Source organism: Misgurnus anguillicaudatus, chromosome 2 (genome assembly GCF_027580225.2).
Source record: "Misgurnus anguillicaudatus chromosome 2, ASM2758022v2, whole genome shotgun sequence".
Classification (NCBI taxonomy): domain Eukaryota; kingdom Metazoa; phylum Chordata; class Actinopteri; order Cypriniformes; family Cobitidae; genus Misgurnus; species Misgurnus anguillicaudatus.
In genome coordinates this window covers 1,448,609-1,468,408 of record NC_073338.2, presented here as the reverse complement: position 1 = coordinate 1,468,408, position 19,800 = coordinate 1,448,609, and the positions used below count along the sequence as shown (strand labels likewise).

The following is a 19,800-nucleotide window of genomic DNA, read 5'->3' as shown; positions in this document are numbered from 1 at the left end:
ATATACTGGCTTTCAAGTTTTTGAGAATATGCTTTCTTTGCAGCTCTAATGGACTTCCTTAAGTCATAACGGGCTTTCTTATAGTTTTCTCTATCCCCTGCTTTAAAAGCTACCTGTCTCTGCTTAATCTTCAGGCGTATGTCGCCATTAAACCAGCGCTTTTGATTCGGAAAAACACGAACAGTCTTGGAAGGGACACAGATAGATGTACACCAATTAATATAACAGCTAACAGTCTCTGTGTAGTCATGGATATCATCTGAAGCATTCTTAAAGATGTTCATGTTTGTGGCCTCTAAGCAGCCCTGCAAGTTCATCGATGCACTTTCAGTCCAGATGTTAACAACTTTAGTGTTGACTGGATTAGATAGTCTTCTGATATAAGTTGGCTTTAACAAAATTGCTATGTGGTCAGCTTTTCCAAAGTGAGGTTTGGGCTCCGCTATATAAGCATTTTTAATATTACTGTAGCAGTGATCCAATGTGTTTTTTCCTCTGGTGGGAAATGTCACAAATTGATAAAATTTCGGAATAGTCTTCCGGAGATTGCACTGGTTAAAATCTCCCAGTATGATAAAAGCGGCATCAGGATACATGCTCTCATGCTCATTGATCATGTTATGCAGTTTTTTTAGAGCAACCTCCTCTTTAGCAGAGGGTGGTATATACACAACGCTTACAACGATGCACTGCAATTCTCTGGGTAAATAAAAAGGTCTGCACATCAAAGTTAAAAACTCCACATCCTCAGAACAATAACGTGAAATCTCCTTACTGTCTGTGCACCAGGCTTGATTGACGAAGATCGCTGTTCCTCCCCCGCGGGTTTTGCCACATTCCGCTATGTTACGATCGGCTCTGTAGACCGTGTAGCCCTCAGGTGTAATGTACTCATTCGGGGTTTTATCTCCTAGCCACGTTTCACAAAAACACAGCAGTGAACAGTCCTGAACATATCGCTCCATACATATCCGTGCCTGTAATTCGTCCATTTTGTTCTCTAATGACTGGACATTTGCAAACAGTATAACCGGTAACGTTAGCCTTCCTTTGCTAACCAGACGGCGGATCCTCCGCTCAGTTCCTCCCCGCCTACCGCGTTTCCGCCTTCGGCTATGGTTATCAGGAAACACCCCTGCTCGGGCTTGGCCTGCTGTCACCCCAGCATCCCAAATGATTTCCGGAAAAGAATCCAGCAAACTAATATCAAACAGTCCATTTTGGCTGCTCTCTCTTAACTGTTTCAGGGCCACTCGATCATACTTTATATTTGTGTGTACAGCTGCCCTGACATGCCGCACAAATACAAACGAGAATAACAAAAACAACAGAAACTTGACTCGTAGAGCTCCGCAACGTCGCACACAAGGGAGCGCCATTGCTGTAAGCCTTACCTTTGAGCAGACGTATTTATGCTTCGTAAATGTTTGACACATTTAACTGGGAGTTGGGCCGTCCACACTGTTTTATCCATTGTATGCACCGCTCACGTTGTGTTTTCGGCTTTGCGAATGAAAAGAACACTACTCATTAGAGATGAGCCGGATACTCGGCTGAAACGAGTATCCGGTACGGATAAAGCACTTCTGCCCAGTACGAGTATTATACGAGTAATACGAGTCAATATCCGTGCTCGGATTAAATGAAAATCATCATTGGGTAGCTGATTGTGTCAGCGTTCTGTGATAGGCTAGTAGTAACAGCGCCCCTCCCCTACACAAATACAGATGTATTGTGTTGCTGTGTCCCGCTCTGCTCGCTCACTCACACACAGAACAGCTCTTTGTCTCTCTCCCTCAGGCTATGCTTACATTAATGCGTTTATCCTTTAAAACGCTTTACTTTTGCTATGTTTACGCCTTTCATTTACACTACACCACAGTTTTCGACCCTAGGTTTTGCCAAAAATATTAATCTGATATAGCGTTTATAATAGCTGGTTGGTAGATGTTTGTTTTAACATGTATCCTTATAGATAATGTTTGTTTTATATTAATGTATTTATATTTAAGTATTGTTAGGTTTGAATATTGTTGTTGTTGTTTTGTTTAAATTTAGTTAGCTTATTGCGAAAGATAGAATGTAATTTTAAAAGCCATATAGGGCGTTGTAAAGGCCAATATGAAGGGAGAATTGTAATGGGTCAGACATTACTTTTGAGTTTAATTTAAGTTTTGTTTGCTACTTTAAAATGAATTTCGTTTCATATAATTTGTCTCTTAATCGATGTTTTGTTGATAAGTTTTGTGAATATAAATTAAAAACAATAAAATCAACGTCATATTAATATTTATCCATTAGTTGCACAGTGAACAGCGACAGGTAAGGGAAGATAAGTATCTGCTGAATTTGCTGCATTTGCTGAAATTTATTTTTGCTTCAAGTTCGCTACTGTGTAGTACAGTTTACATGAATGCTTCCTTTTTAAATCATAAACACCTTTCTGTTTGGTTCACATCAACATTAACCTATTAATCATATTAATATGTTGTTGTAGGAGGAGCTGAAGACTTTCCCAAACACATTTTTATAGGTTCAAAAATAGTGTCTGTTGTAGTTGCTGGCAAAGGATCCAGGTATGATTTTTTTGTCAATATCGCACATCCCTAGGCTGCATAAATGCGCAAAGGTAAGCTATTATTAGAGTAATAAGTTATTTTACACTTTTATGCGCATGCCTAGTTACGTGATTGGTCATGTTTCATGCATTTATGGTCGTGTATAGTCTGGATGAAGATTCTTTTTAAAATGCCAGTATAAACGGGAATTGTTTTCATTTTAAAATGTCGTTTTAAACGCAAATGCTCTAATGTAAACAAGGCCTGAGTGTCTGACACGTTTTTGCTGTATTTCATAAAAAAATAAAGTTATTAAGCTAGTGTTATAAATATTACAAATTAATTATTAAGCCACACACACACTCACCTGGTGTGGAAATAAAAAACAAAACAAATAAAATAACACTGATCATAAAAAAATTAAAAGTTACAAAAGAAAGTTATGTTAGATTTTACTTCATAATTGCATACTGCAGCACTGCATTGTTTTGATTTCATTGTTGCAAAACTTGTTCTGTAATATAGTTTGTTTGCTATTGTGATCAAAACCATTGATCTGAAAGCTCAATCCTGATCAGGGTTTCCGCTGGGTTGTAAGAGGTAGTTAAAGGTAGTAAATTAAATTATGCCAAATTAAGGCCAGCAAAAAGTAGTAAGCGTCATCTGTCGAGGTAGTAAATTTTCGATTGCTTTTTGTAACGTTATGATGCCTGGAAATTAGTTCAAATCACCTGCATATCTGGGCAAATAATCAAAGATCTTTCGTCTCTGGGATGTGATCAAAGCCTGGAGTGGAGCCGAATCACGTTCCTCTCTCCGCTGTAAGCGTTCTGTAATCACTACGGACCGGATCCACTCCGGGTTTTCTGACTTTATCACGTTAAGCTGAGGTAAAAGTTTATTTCAGCTAGCATGGTCAAACTTATAATGCAGGAAGGCTCCAATGTTTTGTAGATTGATAAAGGTGTAAAAGACGATTGACTTGGCTTGGCAAGCCTTTCAGTTCGTGGGCTAAGAAAACCAAACAGGTAATTGCGTGTCTTTGCACAGTATGACTAACGTAAAGGGTCCTGTATTTTGGGGGTAAATGATTTCTCACGTTACTGATCATCCGCGGCACGCTTTTTAATGCTATGCTGATATAGCCAGTGGCCAGTTGACTCGAGTTACTCGTTCAGGGTTTATATTCATACACATAACCTTACTGTATTAGAGCTGTGACTGTAAGCTGTTGTGTGAACAGAACAGACCCTGGATTATTCGTTTATGTGTACTGAATAATATGATATGAAAAAGTTGTATTTGTTCACATTAGTAAGTGCATTATATAACATAAACAAACAATGAAAAATATCGAGTATATAAGCATTAATTAATTCTTGTTTATGTCATTACAGTAATTGACGGTGGTTCACGGTGTATTCACTAATGTTAACAGTTTCAACTTTGATTAAAAAATGATTAGTAAATGCTAAAATAAATACATTTACAATTAATAAATAATTAATAAAAGATTCATTAAAGGTGGTGATATTCATGTTTTCTTTTTATACAGTATAGTGAGTTATTTAGCTGTTTCGCCTTAATCTGAAATGCCCTGCAAACTACAGCTAGCTATATGCCACATGAGACTTCAATATGGAATTTATGGCAAAAAAAATCTCCCCTTAAAATGCTATTGGTCTCGCCTACATAAAGTGTTAGGTAAAGGAATATGACTTGGCCTGAAAAATATTTCAGTGAGAAGAACTTTAATTCTTTTTTGTATGTTATATATGTCAAAATCTGTGTAAATAATAGAAAGGTCGCTGATTAACTCTTGCAATTCAGTGTCGTGATGGTTTTAAAAAATATTCTGAAGGTAGTAAAAAAGGTAGTAAAAAGTAGTAAATTTAACTTAAGGATTTCTGTATAAACCCTGCTGATGCTGTCCTGTAAATATTTTTATTTATTTTTTGCAATAAATAGAACAATTTCTGATCAACCCATATATTAATTGCATGCTTAAAATAACATACCAGTTAAAGCCCGCCCATTTCAAGACAAACCCCGCCTACTTCCGGGTTAGGCCACACCCACTCCGAGTTCAGATACAGATAATTCATATGGTTAACAGATACAGATAATGCTGTACTCGCTCATCCCTACTACTCATCCATACAATCTCTCAGGGTAACTTATCTAGTATCCGATTTACAAACGCCGCGGGCGTTAATGTTTGTCAGACGTGCTCACATAGTAACGGTTGCTGTGATGTGTGATTGTACAATGGTCGTTTTGGATAGAGGGGCCGGCGAGAGGTAAATTAAAGTGACAGTGCTTTGTTTATGGTTTAAATGCTCGTAGATTGACGCGAAAAAGTGTCATTTTACCATGAAATCATGAATGTGATGCCAAGTGTGTTTTAAACAGTCATGACTTTGAGCCATTTAACAGAAAGCAATGAAATATGTAAAAACACACTGTTTCCAGAAGACTGCGCTGTCATTCCCAGCAATAAATGAGTCCTCATCTATCTTAACAAACTTAAGAGAAAGAGGTTTAACAATGAATGTGCTTCTTAAGTCTATAATTGTATTTATGTCTGTTATTACATGGACTAGAACAGCACGAAAACAATGTGGATTAAACAAATCAAGTTATAAAAATTACACTGACCATCAAAAGGCACATTGAAGAGGTTTTGCTCACAAATGCATGTAAAATAAAGTAACTTGAGATTTTTATACCGTTACTAAACTGCACAGTATGCGCTGCAAACGCTTTATTGAATGCTACGTCTGACTAAGAATGCATTATTTTGCACTTGTATAGTCTTTTTTTATTTCGAAATTTTATAAGCAATAATATTGAAATGTTTCCATTCAGATATGTAAATCAACATGTATAAATTGCTATTAGTTAATTAATGGGGAGATAATCAAGAATCGAATCGTATCAAAGTCGAATCAGACTGATAAAATGAAATGTTAGATTAATCGATGCATAAAAAATAATCGCTAGATTAATTGTTTAAAAAAATAATCGTTTATCCCAGCCCTAGTTGTTTTGTATATGCTACTAACTACCATACACTTATTTATTATTTGAATTAACAAAACTTGCTGTACTGAATGCTTAAATGTTAAATCAATCAAACACCTGTATTATTGAGAACATAACCATACATACCAACTTTTGCTTTTGTTAATAGACATCTGTGGTCGGTTGCATAAACATAGCCGTGACGTTAAGACTGCATCTTAAGAATGAGTCTGACTAACTAGCAATTATTTAGGGCTAATCAGTCTAATTATTTGTATTTAAATTAAACCAATCTCCATTACTTGGTAACATACTTAAAACGGGTATGATCAGCCTTGAATAATTTTTTTTAAAAAGGTTTATGCAACCGGCCACTGCTGTTTTCTTAAATCTGACTTTTAATTTACTTACTAGAAATACATTTAGTAATTCTCCAAAATTGCTTGGATTTATACTGGCATGTAAGATTAGCTTTGTCACATTAGATTAAGCTGAAGTTCATTAACTACAGGTACAGATACTGAAATATAGGCTATAATATATAATTGCATATTTGTTTAATTGTAATTTGTGTTGCTGTCAAAATACAATTATAAATGACAACAAAAGCATTTTAATAAAGTTATTCTCACACATACTATAGTTGTGTGTGATTTTTGTTTTGTTTTTTTAACCCTCTGGGGTCCGACCATTTTGGGACACTCTCAGAGGTTGTAACATACTCTTACATTTGGTCTTTTTTCAGTTGCTTTAAAACATAATAATGGCAAGTGTCTCATAACACTGTGTTCAGCACAAATTGGGCTACAATGTTTTATGAGCTACATGTATGTACATGTTTGCATTTTTGAGAGAATAATGTTTATGCGTGGTTTTTAAAAAAGCTAAATTTTTATGTCACTGATATAAGTCAACAAAACCCATACTAAACATGTTTTAACAAGACTTCTCTAAACAGAATCTAGTAGTGTATAGTTTTTTCTTTAAAATGATATGAAAATCATTCTGCCTTCTCATTCACATAAACCAATATATTGATTTAGAAATTGTAAGACACTTTTTGTTTATAGGGGCTGTATGCGAGAAGGATTGATTGACAGCTAAGGAAACAAAAGGCTCTCATAATGAGCTGCATAATGAGGCAGGAATGTTGGGAACTACAGTAAAGAATATGAGGACAAAAGACATGTATACATGTTTGTTTGAGGTTTATTAAGTTAAGTTAAACAATATAATCAAAATAGAAATAAAGGTCAGTAGGACATTTTCAGTTTATTTGGAAACAAACCCTATTCAAAAACGTAACTTGTATAAACTAAGAAACCGATACCCTTCAGAGCTGTTAACTTCATGTGGCTCATGTTACCATATAACTTTATGTCCAAAATGTGTGAATATGTTTATCCACTTCATAGTTTTGTACTGATGAGAGAGATGCAGACCTGTAAGAGAGTTATAAACAGCTGTTAGCATAAATTGTCCAGAGAACTACCACATAAGCTTACATACACAACTGATGGGTAAATTTCACTGATAGCATTACATTTAGATAAACTATCATGTACATAAACTAAATTCAGGACATCTGAGATAAACATCTGCAGTGATTATGTTTTCAGATGCCCATCGACTGATCGTCTAGCTTCTGTTTTTAACAATGTTTTAATGCATTTCTGTAAGCACATATGAACTTTAAAAACACATTGCATATGGCATCCATGTGTGCAAGTACTTGCGTCTCCGCTTAAACAATGTGGCGCTTGTAAAAAACGGTGTCGCGTGTAAAGCGCAATATGGAATTGTGTGCATGTTAACAATATATGGAATCATATTACAGCACACACTTAAAAGATCCTGCAGGTGCAGCCTTACTGAAAGTTCCCGTGAAGGATACGAAAGTGCATTACTGTGTTTAAAGGACAAGTTCGGTATTTTACACTTAAAGCCCTGTTTTCAGATGATGAAATAGAACGGTTTTGACTGAAATTTGGACATATGCTGCTGGCCCGAGAATTTTCGGGTTCTGAGGTATCACCCGCCCACCCTCACAATGGCTGCGTAGGTGCACTGGAACAATCCTTCCTAAAATGCATTAAACTTTCATTTACAAAGACGTGAAACTCACCGAGTGGTCAGGGGTGTTCACTGATATGCTCGCACAAAAATCGCTGCAAAAGATGCTTTCCAACAGGTTTTATCGTAGTTTTTGTCCAACTCCATGGACTTGTATTAGATGTGCTTTGAAGTACGGTATTACTCCGCCGCAAGAAACAGAAATGGAGTTGTTTGTATTCTTGCAGTTGGAAAAGGTGGATTATCGCCACCAACTGGGCTGGAGTGTCTATTATTCAAGCTCTCAACGGAAGAATGTACGGGTGTGAGGCGTTTGGAAAAATAGGTCCACAAGTTTACAACGAATGGTAAAACACCTGTTTATATATATATATATATATATATATATATATATATATATATATATATATATATATATATATATATATATGTATATGTATATATATATATATATATATATATGTATATGTATATGTATATATGTATGTATGGGATGTAAACGGATAAGGAGATTAAACGGGTTCCATTGGTGGTTGTTGGTCAGGCATCGGCTGGGCATCACGTTGAAGGACGGGCAGTAGATCAGTGGTGTGTTGACCTACACAGTAACCGGAACTGGGTCTGTTTGACTCAATGTCCTCGGGTTCGAGGACGAGACAGGGAGAGAGAAACAAAATCCTATTAGTGTAGGGGTCGTTCACATGTAATGCAAGTGTCACACAGTGTTGTGATTTAATATCTGCTCGGTTCCAAACAGGCTAGCTATTGCGGGGTTAGTATATTACCCAGACGAGGTATGTGAATGCTTTGTTCTGTACAGGCTAACTATTGCGAGATTAGTACATTTACTAGACAAATTATGTGAATGCTTTGTTAAAGAAAAAAGTCTTAAATTTAGATTTAAAGTGATCGACTGTGTCTGATTCACGGACATCAATTGGCAAATCATTCCAGAGCTTAGGGGCTAAGTAGGAAAAGGATCTACCACCTTTAGACACTTTGGATATTCTAGGGATAGTTAAGAGACCAGAATTTTGCAACCGCAATGGATTGTATTCGGATATTAATTCTCTAAGATACGAAGGTGCTAGGCCATTTAAGGCTTTGTAAGTGATTAATAGTATTTTAAATTGTATGCGATATTTGACTGGTAGCCATTGTAAAGATGCCAAAACTAGCTGAAGCCTGTTTACCTGATTTGCATGGTATCCCCCAAGTAATGAGTTACAATAGTCTATTCTTGAGGTCATAAAAGTGTGTATAACCTTCTCTGCTTCTGATACAGACAGCATATGGCGTATTTTTTAGATATTTCTAAGATGGAAGAATGCTGTGCGGCAGACATTGGAGATATGACTATCGAAGGATAAACTACTGTCGAACATCACACCTAAGTTCTTAACCGTGGAAGATGGCACCACAGTGCAGCCATCTATGGGCAGCTTGTAATCTGACATATTTTGTTTTGAGCGATTCGGTTCAATAAGAAGTATCTCTGTCTTATTGGGGTTTAGCATAAGGAAGTTATGTGTCATCCAGTCATTTATATCGCTAATATAGTCTGTTAGTTTACAGAGCTGGTGTGTTTCGCTAGGATGAGAGGAGATGTAAAGCTGGGTATCATCCGCATACCTGTAGCAGTGAAAACTTATGTTCTGTTTTCTGATGATGTCTCCTAGAGGTAACATACAACGAGAACAGGATAGGACCTAAAACTGATCACTGCGGTATGCCGTATTTACCCGGGGAGTGTGTGACTCTTCCTCATTTACATAAACAAAATGATAACGATTGGTTACATACAATCTAAAACAATTTAGCGCCTGACCACTGATGCCAACATAATTTTCAAGTCTAAGATTGTGTGATCTATTGTGTCAAAGGCTGCACTAAGGTCTAGTAATATAAGAATTTCACCACGATCGGATATTGAAAGGGAGGTCATTTGTAACTCTAAGCAGTGCTGTCTCTGTGCGGTGGTGGGGCCTGAATCCTGATTGGAACTTTTCATACCTACTATTATTCCCTAATAATAGTTAAGATCTCCCTGGTCAAGGTGTGTTTTTTTAATGAGCGGTCTAATAACTGGTAGTTTGAAGGCTGTTGGAACGTACCCTAGTTTTAGCGATGAGTTAAATATATTTAGTATTAAATGTACTACTGGGGGCTGCTTGCATAGCTTCAATGTTTTTCCTAATAACCGTAATTGTGTTAGTAAAGAAGTTCAAGAAGTCGTTACTATTGTGTTGGAGTTTACTATTGGTTTCTCTTTGTTTCTAGTCAGTTTGGCAACTGTGCTTAAGAGAAAACGAGAGTTGTTATGATTTTCTTTAATAAGTTTGCTGAGAGCAGTAGATCTGGCGGTTTTTATAGCCTGTCTGTAGTGTTGAACACTCTCTTTCCATGCTGCACGCCGTACTTCTAACTTTGTGCTTCGGTAGTTTCGTTATATAATCTAAAATGTAGGCAACTGTGAGTGATGCCACTTCCAAATACAAAGAGTGCCTAGTGATTTATCGTATTTGGTTAATAATTGCTGAAATTTAACTGAGGTAACATAAAATTTAATGTACATAACATTTTTTCTGAGTTATCATTTTAGCTTTTCTTGTGCAACCCCAACACTGTGATTGACAAGTTTAAGTGCAGGCATTGAAAACGCAAAAGCAAAGGTGTTTGTGATTTTCATTTGAGTTTTGGCAGGATCTGTACATGCGACAAGAGAGGAAGTGAAATGGCAAATGGTGTATGGCAGCGCTTGACGTGTTTCCGGTGATATCTCAGGATGCTGGACTACTTCCGCTAGTCATAGAGCGCTTTGAGATAAAGAACCGTTGGTTGCCCAAACAGCCAAAATAACACAGCACATTTTTACTTTACATAGAAATAACTTATCCTCCACACTAAATATCATAATGACATTTAAACGTATGAAAGTACATTTTTAAAGATGGGAGGAAAGAACTTCTAGCCACCACTGCTGTGTCATAGCGTTTACAGTGACTCACTGGAAAGCATGCCAACTTCTACACTGCTACTCTGTATCTGCATTACCACTACATTTAGATAAAAATTGCATTGATAACAGTGCTATTCATCTGTTGTTGATATACAAATTTGGTATGATTGTTATTATCAGTACTAGCGAATAAAGTGTAACGGGAGCTTTAATGAAAGCAGAGAAGATGTGAATCCATGTGCAAAAGGTGTTTATTGTAAAATCCCAATAAGGGCCAGCAAACAAATCCAGAGGGTAATCCACAATCGTAAATCCAAAGACAGGCAAAATATATCAGGGCAGGCGGCAATACAGGCAAAATCCAAATAAACAGGCACAGGTCAAAAAACAGGCAGATACAGATTAACAGAAACAGATACAGGCACAGGCAGATACTAAACAGGATGGCGATGTATATCAAAATAAAAGCCAGAACAGAACAGGATGTCAAAATAAAAGTCCAAAATACAAAAATACACAGAATACAAGAAAAACACAGAACAAAACCTTACAGAACCCCCCCTCTAAAGGGCGACTCCCGGAGCCCAACATTCAAATAATAAAGTCCAAATAGAGGGTGGGTGGGCGGGCCAGGACCTCTTGGCAATGGCAGGGCAGTTCAGGAGAGGTCCTGGGTCATGTGGCCAGGATAGTCCAGAATCATGGGGCAGATGCGGGCCTGGGTCATGGGGCAGGCTAGGACCTGGGTCATGGGGCAGGCTAGGACCTGGGTCATCGTGACTGCTAGCAACTGGGAAATGGGGAAGGCTTGGACCTGGGTCATGGGGCAGGCTTGGACCTGGGTCATGGGGCAGGCTTGGACCTGGGTCATGGGGCAGGCTTGGACCTGGGTCATGGGGCAGGCTTGGACCTGGGTCATGGGGCAGGCTTGGACCTGGGTCATGGGGCAGGCTTGGACCTGGGTCATGGGGCAGGCTTGGACCTGGGTCATGGGGCAGGCTTGGACCTGGGTCATGGGGCAGGCTTGGACCTGGGTCATGGGGCAGGCTTGGACCTGGGTCATGGGGCTGACATGGGGCTATATCATAGGGCAGGAATAGACCTTGAACACAAGGAAAGGAAGGGTCCGAGCACACTTCGGCCTCCGCCTTGGTGTCCTCTGCCTCCTTCCTGTGTCCGGGTACTACCCCCCCCAAAAAAAAACTTGGAAAAGCTTCCACAGTCCAAGGTGGCGATGTCCCAGATGGTGAATCAGATGAGTTCTTTGAGCCAGGTGAATCAGATGAGTCCTTTGAGCCAGGTGAATCAGATGAGTTAGACGGGACCGGTGAATCAGGCAGGACAGACGAATCCGATGAGTCAAGCAGATCAGATGAGTCGGGCAGATCAGATGAGTCGGGCAGATCAGATGAGTCGGGCAGATCAGATGAGTCGGGCAGATCAGATGAGTCGGGCAGATCAGATGAGTCGGGCAGATCAGATGAGTCGGGCAGATCAGATGAGTCGGGCAGATCAGATGAGTCGGGCAGATCAGATGAGTCGGGCAGATCAGATGAGTCGGGCAGATCAGATGAGTCGGGCAGATCAGATGAGTCGGGCAGATCAGATGAGTCGGGCAGATCAGATGAGTCGGGCAGATCAGATGAGTCGGGCAGATCAGATGAGTCGGGCAGATCAGATGAGTCGGGCAGATCAGATGAGTCGGGCAGATCAGATGAGTCGGGCAGATCAGATGAGTCGGGCAGATCAGATGAGTCGGGCAGATCAGATGAGTCGGGCAGATAAGATGAGTCGGGCAGATCAGATGAGTCGGGCAGATCAGATGAGTCGGGCAGATCAGATGAGTCGGGCAGATCAGATGAGTCGGGCAGATCAGATGAGTCGGGCAGATCAGATGAGTCGGGCAGATCAGATGAGTCGGGCAGATCAGATGAGTCGGGCAGATCAGATGAGTCGGGCAGATCAGATGAGTCGGGCAGATCAGATGAGTCGGGCAGATCAGATTCAGGGTCTTGAGGAACCTCGGGAACAAACAAACAGAAGGCAGACCAAACGCACCACAGGGCCATGGCAAATTCAAGAATGTCATAGTCAATGAGGCATACCTCTGTGGCGGTTGGTTCAGGCAGGGCGGCCATCTTGATGATAGGTGCAGGGTGAACAATAGCCCTCATCAGTGCAGGTGTGGTAGTGACGTTGGCCCTCTCAATCACAGGTGCTGGGATGACAGTAGCTCTCTCAAAAACAGGTGCAGAAATTGTGGTTGCTCTCACATAGACAGGTGCAGGTGCAGAGACAGGCAGGATGGCGGCCATTTTGGGATTAGGCAGGATGGCGGCCATTTTGTCAACAGGCATGGTGGCAGCCATTTTAGTAACAGGCATGGTGGCGGCCATTTTATGAACAGTCATGGTGGTTGTTTTCTCAAACCCAGGTGCAGAAACAAGCATGATGTGGCTAGGCGTGTCGTGAATATTCACTGGAGGTGCATCCCCAACACCCACAGTGAATGGTGAACCACACAACAAAAGAGCGTGATCGATATATTGTTCTAAAGTCCAGTGTGGTGTATGGAGTGGCATGGAACGGGCAACGTCGCGATTTAATCCACAGTAAAAAATGTCTTTAAGAAATGAATCCTTAAAGTTCACCTGATCAGACAGCTCGCAGAATTCTTCCACAAATTCCTCAATGGGCCGGTTACCTTGGCGCAGATAAACAAGTCGATCAGCTGGAGTCATGGTGCTGGTGGGAAATTTCAATCCTTTGCTGGATTCCGGGTTAGGCTGATTATTCTGTAACGGGAGCTTTAATGAAAGCAGAGAAGATGTGAATCCATGTGCAAAAGGTGTTTATTGTAAAATCCCAATAAGGGCCAGCAAACAAATCCAGAGGGTAATCCACAATCGTAAATCCAAAGACAGGCAAAATATATCAGGGCAGGCGGCAATACAGGCAAAATCCAAATAAACAGGCACAGGTCAAAAAACAGGCAGATACAGATTAACAGAAACAGATACAGGCACAGGCAGATACTAAACAGGATGGCGATGTATATCAAAATAAAAGCCAGAACAGAACAGGATGTCAAAATAAAAGTCCAAAATACAAAAATACACAGAATACAAGAAAAACACAAAACAAAACCTTACATAAAGCTAAGTGTTAGAACAGTAAAAACTCATATTTTCAATATTTATGTATTCTTTATTAATAACTAATGCAAACGACAAATAGAAAATTAATATCAATGACAACAAGAATAATTCAGAGAAAAACACACACACACACACACACACACACACACACACACACAACAAACTAAATACACATGGTAACAAATAATGGGAAAAATATAGATTTCTACAACAGACTTTACAATAATTAAGTCTTTTCTGCTTTGTTCTTTAGATTCTCAAATGTGTCAGGATACTTACTCAAAAATAACCAAGTAAAAATGTTTTGACAATCGACGTGTATATGAATCTCTTATTTTACCTGACACTTTAAGATTAATTTAACATACTTTAACATTACAAAGACGTAATATATTACCAGCGTGATTAGCCTGCTGTGGTCGTTAAAAATCCCAGGATGTTATTCGAAAAAGAGTAGGGGTGTGCCCCGGCATTCTGGCCAAACTTGCCCATTGGCCTATTAATCATCCCCATGTCGTCTAATTGGCTATATCACTCTGTCTCCTCTCCACTAATAAGCGGTGTGTGGTGGGCGTTCTGGCGCAATATGGCTGCCGTCGCATCATCCAGGTGGAATGCTGCACATTGGTGGTGGTTGAGGAGATTCCCACATTCATATGTAAAGCGCTTTGAGGTCTGCAGAAAAGCGCTATATAAATGTAACGAATTATTAATATTATTACAATTTGCAATTCCTTTTTAATATTTACCACAAAACGCCCCATAATATTGGTTGTTTATATAGGTACACAGATACGACTGTGCCTTGACCCTTATTTGTTTGGGTTATATTTGGGTCATATAAAGTTCCCTCTCACATTCCTGCCTAAAAGACTCATTATGCAAGTCTTTGTTTACTCAGTTGTCAATTACAGATAATTCAGGAGCTTTCACGCCTCCTTGCATATGGCCTATCTAAGCAAAAAGTGTCTAAATCAATATATTGTTTCATGTGAATGAGTAGAATGAATGATTTTCACATCATAAAAAACAGAGTGCTATATGCCGTTTTAAAAAGTCTTGTGAAAACATGTTTAGTATGGATTTTGGGGACTTGCAGTATATCAGTGACAAAAACCATGCAACACCATTCTTCTTTTAAAAATTAAAAACATGTTGCTCACATATTATCGTAGACCAGTTTGTTCTGAACACAGTGTTATGAGACTTATTATGTTTTCAAACAACTGAAAAAACACAAATGTCAGTGCAGGTCCAAAAGGGACAATAAACTTAAAGACTCCAGAGGGTTAAAAGGTGTTTTCTTCTGTGGAGCTTTGTAACTTTGCAGAACTTTTACACTCTGAGTCTGATAGCAACATTATTGCATATTCCACTTTAGCTTGCATGTATCTCAAAACAGGACCCCTAATTTCATCGTAACTGATGATTATGAAAATACTGATTGAGTTATTGTATACACTCTGCCATGAAACTAGATTTTTTTGAGATGGTTATAGTACCTTATGGTGTTACGACTCTAGTCCAGTTCTAAAAGTACTTGTTGTTTACTTGCATAAATGTATGTAATAGTTAATTAAGTTAAGTAAACACAATGTAGGGAGCATATCATGTTCTGGTGAATTGAGCAATTGTTTCTGTACAGGTGCATCACCACATCCCCTGCAGCCGTGTGCTCGTCTGCACACCATCAAACAGTGCCGCTGACCTCATCTGTCTGCGCCTGCATCAGAGCGGATACCTGAACACTGCCAGTCTGGCTCGAGTCAATGCTACCTGCAGGCCTGAAGAGGTGCTACAATCTCTTCTGCTGTCAAAGCATTTCCACTTGACTTAACTTGGATTTTTACAAGTATCTCCTTCATTTGTTTTCCTATGCCTTGAAACAAAATACTTTGTATGTGTGAACCATGTTAGCTAATGCAATAACCAATGATAACTACAGCAACTTTAGTGTACCTTAGTGCAACAAAATACAATGCATCTCCTGGGCTACATACTACATTCTCTTGTAGTGGCATGTGCCACCTACGCATAAACTGTATGTGGGGTTTGAGAGATCCGGCAGTGCCCATAAAGTACGCGCGCACTCTTCTGATGGCGAAAATTGCATTACACACACTTTGCGTGGACCCTTGTGTGTGCATAAAAACAGGACTATGAAAGGCGCCCTAAGTAAATTCATGCGTTTTAGACCATAAAACATTTTTTGTTACATACAGCAAACATCTCCTCACTATCTGCTTGCTGCATGTCCGCTGATTAAACTGTAAAAAAACGCGATCTCTGTAGACAGCCCATTCTCCACAAACTGCAATAAAAACACAGTGGCCAAACCTACCACCACGAAACATAACAAAGTGTTCCAGCCAATAAACGACAAGAAGGATTTGGGGGTGTGGGTTGGGCGCATTCATAAAAGCACAGAAGGGAGGGGGAGGAGTTAGATACACTCCGTTTGTTTGAAAACAGTTCAAACATCAACAAAAAGTGACGTCTCACAGATTTGCTCAGAGCGCCTTTAAGGTCTCATTATGACATGCATTTTAAAACGTAATTGAAGGAATTAACATCTATTCTAGGCATCTTGATGACTGCATTTGGGCATTTTTTGTCTAAGTCTTGTATTTTAGACGTTTTGTAAAATTTATTGTTACAAGATCAAAATAATGAATATGTTTGCACAATTATATTTTTGTGATGGCTAATTTCAAATATTCCGACCAAATTCCTTTTATTTCAAGTGAATTTATTGGAAGTTAATTGTGAAATTTAACACAGCTTTCAGATTAAAAATTGTGGGGAATCATTACAGATACAGTGGGGCAAAAAAGTATTTAGTCAGCTACCAATTGTTCAAGTTCCCCCACCTAAAAAGATGAGAGAGGCCCGCAACCTTCATCATAGGCACACCTCAACCATGAGAGACAAAACGAGGAAAAAAATCCAGAAAATCACACTGTCTGATCCTCTAAGAATCTATCTGCAATCTATGGTGGAAAATAAGTATTTGGTCAATAACAAAAAAGCAAGATTTCTTTCTCTCACAGACCTGTAACTTCTTCTTTAAGAGGATCCTCTGTCCTCCACTTGTTACCTGTATTAATGGCACCTGTTTGAACTTGTTAGCAGTATAAAAGACACCTGTCCACAACCTAAAACAGTCAGAATGCAAACTCAACTATGGCCAAGACCAAAGAGCTGTCAAAGGACACCAGAAACAAAATTGTAGACCTGCACTAGGCTGGGAAGACTGAATCTGCAATAGGTAAGCAGCTTGGTGTGAAGAAATCAACTGTGAGAGCAATTATTAGAAAATGAAAGACATACAAGAACACTGATAATGTCCCTCGATCTGGGGCTCCACGCAAGATCTCATCCCGTAGGGTAAAAATTATCACCAGAATGGTGAGCAAAAATCCCAGAACCACATGGGGGAACCTAGTGAATGACCTGCAGAGAGCTGGGACCAAAGTAACAAAGGCTACCATCAGTAACACACTATGCAGCCAGGGACTCAATTCCTGCAGTGCCAGATGTGTCCACCTGCTTAAGCCAGTACATGTTCGGACCCGTCTGAAGTTTGCTAGAGAGCATTTGGATGATCCAGAAGAAGAGTGGGAGAATGTCATATGGTCAGATGAAACCAAAACATAACTTTTAGGTAGAAACTCAACTTCTTGTGTTTGGAGGAGAAAGATGCTGAGTTGCATTCAAAGAACACCATACCTACTGTGAAGCATGGGGGTGGAAACGTCATGCTTTGGGTCTGTTTTTCTGCAAAAGGACCAGGACAACTGATCCGAGTTAAGGAAAGAATGAATGGGGCCATGTATCGTGAGATTTTGACTCAAAACCTCCTTTCGTCAGCAAGGGCATTGAAGATGAAACGTGGCTGGATCTTTCAGTATGGCAGTGATCCCAAACATACCGCCCGGGCAAAGAAGGAGTGGTTTCGTAAGAATAATTTCAAGGTCCTGGAGTGGCCTAGCCAGTCTCCAGATCTCAACCCCATAGAAAATCTTTGGAGGGAGTTGAAATTCCGTGTTGCCCAGCGACAGCCCCAAAACATCACTGCTCTAGAGGAGATCTGCATGGAGGAATGGGCCAAACTACCAGACTTACAGAAAACGTTTGATCTCTGTCATTGCCAACAAAGGGTATATAACAAAGTATGGACATAAACTTTTGTTATTGACCAAATACTTATTTTTCACCATAATTTACAAATAAATTCTTAAAAAATCAGACAATGTGATTTTCTGGATTTTTTTTCTCATTTTGTCTCTCGTGGTTGACGTGTACCTTTGACAAAAATTACAGGCCTCTCTCATCTTTTTAAGTGTGAGAACTTGAACAATTGGTAGCTGACTAAATACTTTTTTGCCCCACTGTAAAATGTGGAGCATCATAACAACTCTACAGCCATAAATAACTGTAATCTTAATTATGTTTTGTGAATTGCAGTCTATGCCAGAGGAGTTGCGTCAGTACGCCAGAGCTGGTGAAGATATTCGACATGCCAGTTTTCATCGTATTGTTGTTAGCACATGTTCCAGTGCTGGGATGATGTACCAGATCGGCCTACGGTGAGATGCCTGTATACCGCAACTGGGTTATGGTTAGGTATAAAAAGACGTTTAAGGGGTTATTAATCCTTAATCAGTCCACTGGACTTTTCCTTCATTTTTTAAAATTGTTACCTTCATCTCAGGGGCATGAAACGCTGTAACCTTTGCTTAATAATCTATCTAAACATGCACAAAGAAACTGGGCTTGATTTGGTTGTTCTAAAGGTGTGTAAAAAAGTTTACAGTTTAAGGTGTTTGGGGTCCAAATGACCCCACATTGAAAATTAATGGGAAAACAGAGAGCATTTTACAGAAATTGGAAAATAAAATAAACAAAACTAGCATAAATCTAAAAAAATTCACAAATGCAACATGGAACAAGCACGTTCCCTCACTCACCCACCCACACACACACAAAGAGAGAGAATCAGAGGAAAAGGGCAGATAAAAGAAAGATGAAAGGCAGCTACACAGTTTATTGGTGCTGTTGTTTTGTTTTGTATTATATTGGTTTATTTACTATGGTATCTATCATAAAGTTGTGAGGAGAAGTTGAAGCATCAAGAAAAATTAAGGGAAAATGAGTCCAAATGGACCTCTATTGGATGTGTGTGATCATTGCACTTTATAATTTTAAGTATAAATTCTAAAGTTTTTCCACAAACCTGCAGATATCAGTATTCTATCCCTAACACATAGAGCAATGTCCAAAAACAATTTAGAGTTAATTAGGATCGACAGTTAAGTGATTTTTTTATTTAATTTTTTTATGTCCTAGTTAGGTAATTGTGCAGTAAATAGGTAAAAACTTCCAAATTTTCACAAAAACACAGCATAAATGTATAGTTGAGAAGTAAATTTAAAAAAATTACATATAGCTTTCCGTTAAAAAAAAAATTATGTTTCCTTATGCAATTGCTCTTTAAAACTTTGAGGTCTATCAGACCCCAAACACCAAAAACTTTATCCTTTTTAAACACTGATTAAGGGTTAAAGGTAAAAAAAAATCCTGTAAAATGTTTAAACTTTTATTAGAAAATTAAACATGTAATCATATATTATTAACATATATGTGACCCTGGTTGTAAGGGTTACTTTTTTGAAATTGAGATTTATATATAACTTGAAAGCTGAATAAATAAGTATATGGTTTGTTAGGATAATTTGGGCGAGAAGATGCAGTTTGTGCAAAAATAGATTTGAAACACCTTAAAGGTGCAGCTTGGACACATCTTCAGTGAAGGACCCAGGGTCATAGGGTGTTTCGGGTCTTTGATCTTCATACACCCCTCACCTGGGCGACCCAACCAGGGTTGATCAGGCCCGGTTTGTGTCCAAGCAGCTTACTACTCCATACTTCTCCCCTTTTGATCCATAACCACCTTGAGGCTTTTTCGGAGGCCTTACTGATGTTTTTAGTGGCTCTTCTTTCACACAACCCTCTAATGCCAAGGAGC

At 39.0% G+C, this 19,800-nt stretch overlaps 1 protein-coding gene across 4 annotated transcripts in view; it reads left to right on the top strand.

The window, feature by feature from the left end:
- mov10l1 (Mov10 like RNA helicase 1) overlaps positions 1–19,800 on the top strand; it is a 221,507-nt gene that overhangs the window by 148,536 nt on the left and 53,171 nt on the right. For all 4 annotated transcript variants that reach the window (XM_055201125.2, XM_055201124.2, XM_073871734.1 and 1 more), the window contains 2 exons: positions 15,418–15,564; positions 18,240–18,361. In XM_055201125.2, coding sequence (XP_055057100.2) covers positions 15,418–15,564; positions 18,240–18,361 — 269 coding nt within the window. The remainder of the gene's footprint in view (positions 1–15,417; positions 15,565–18,239; positions 18,362–19,800) is intronic.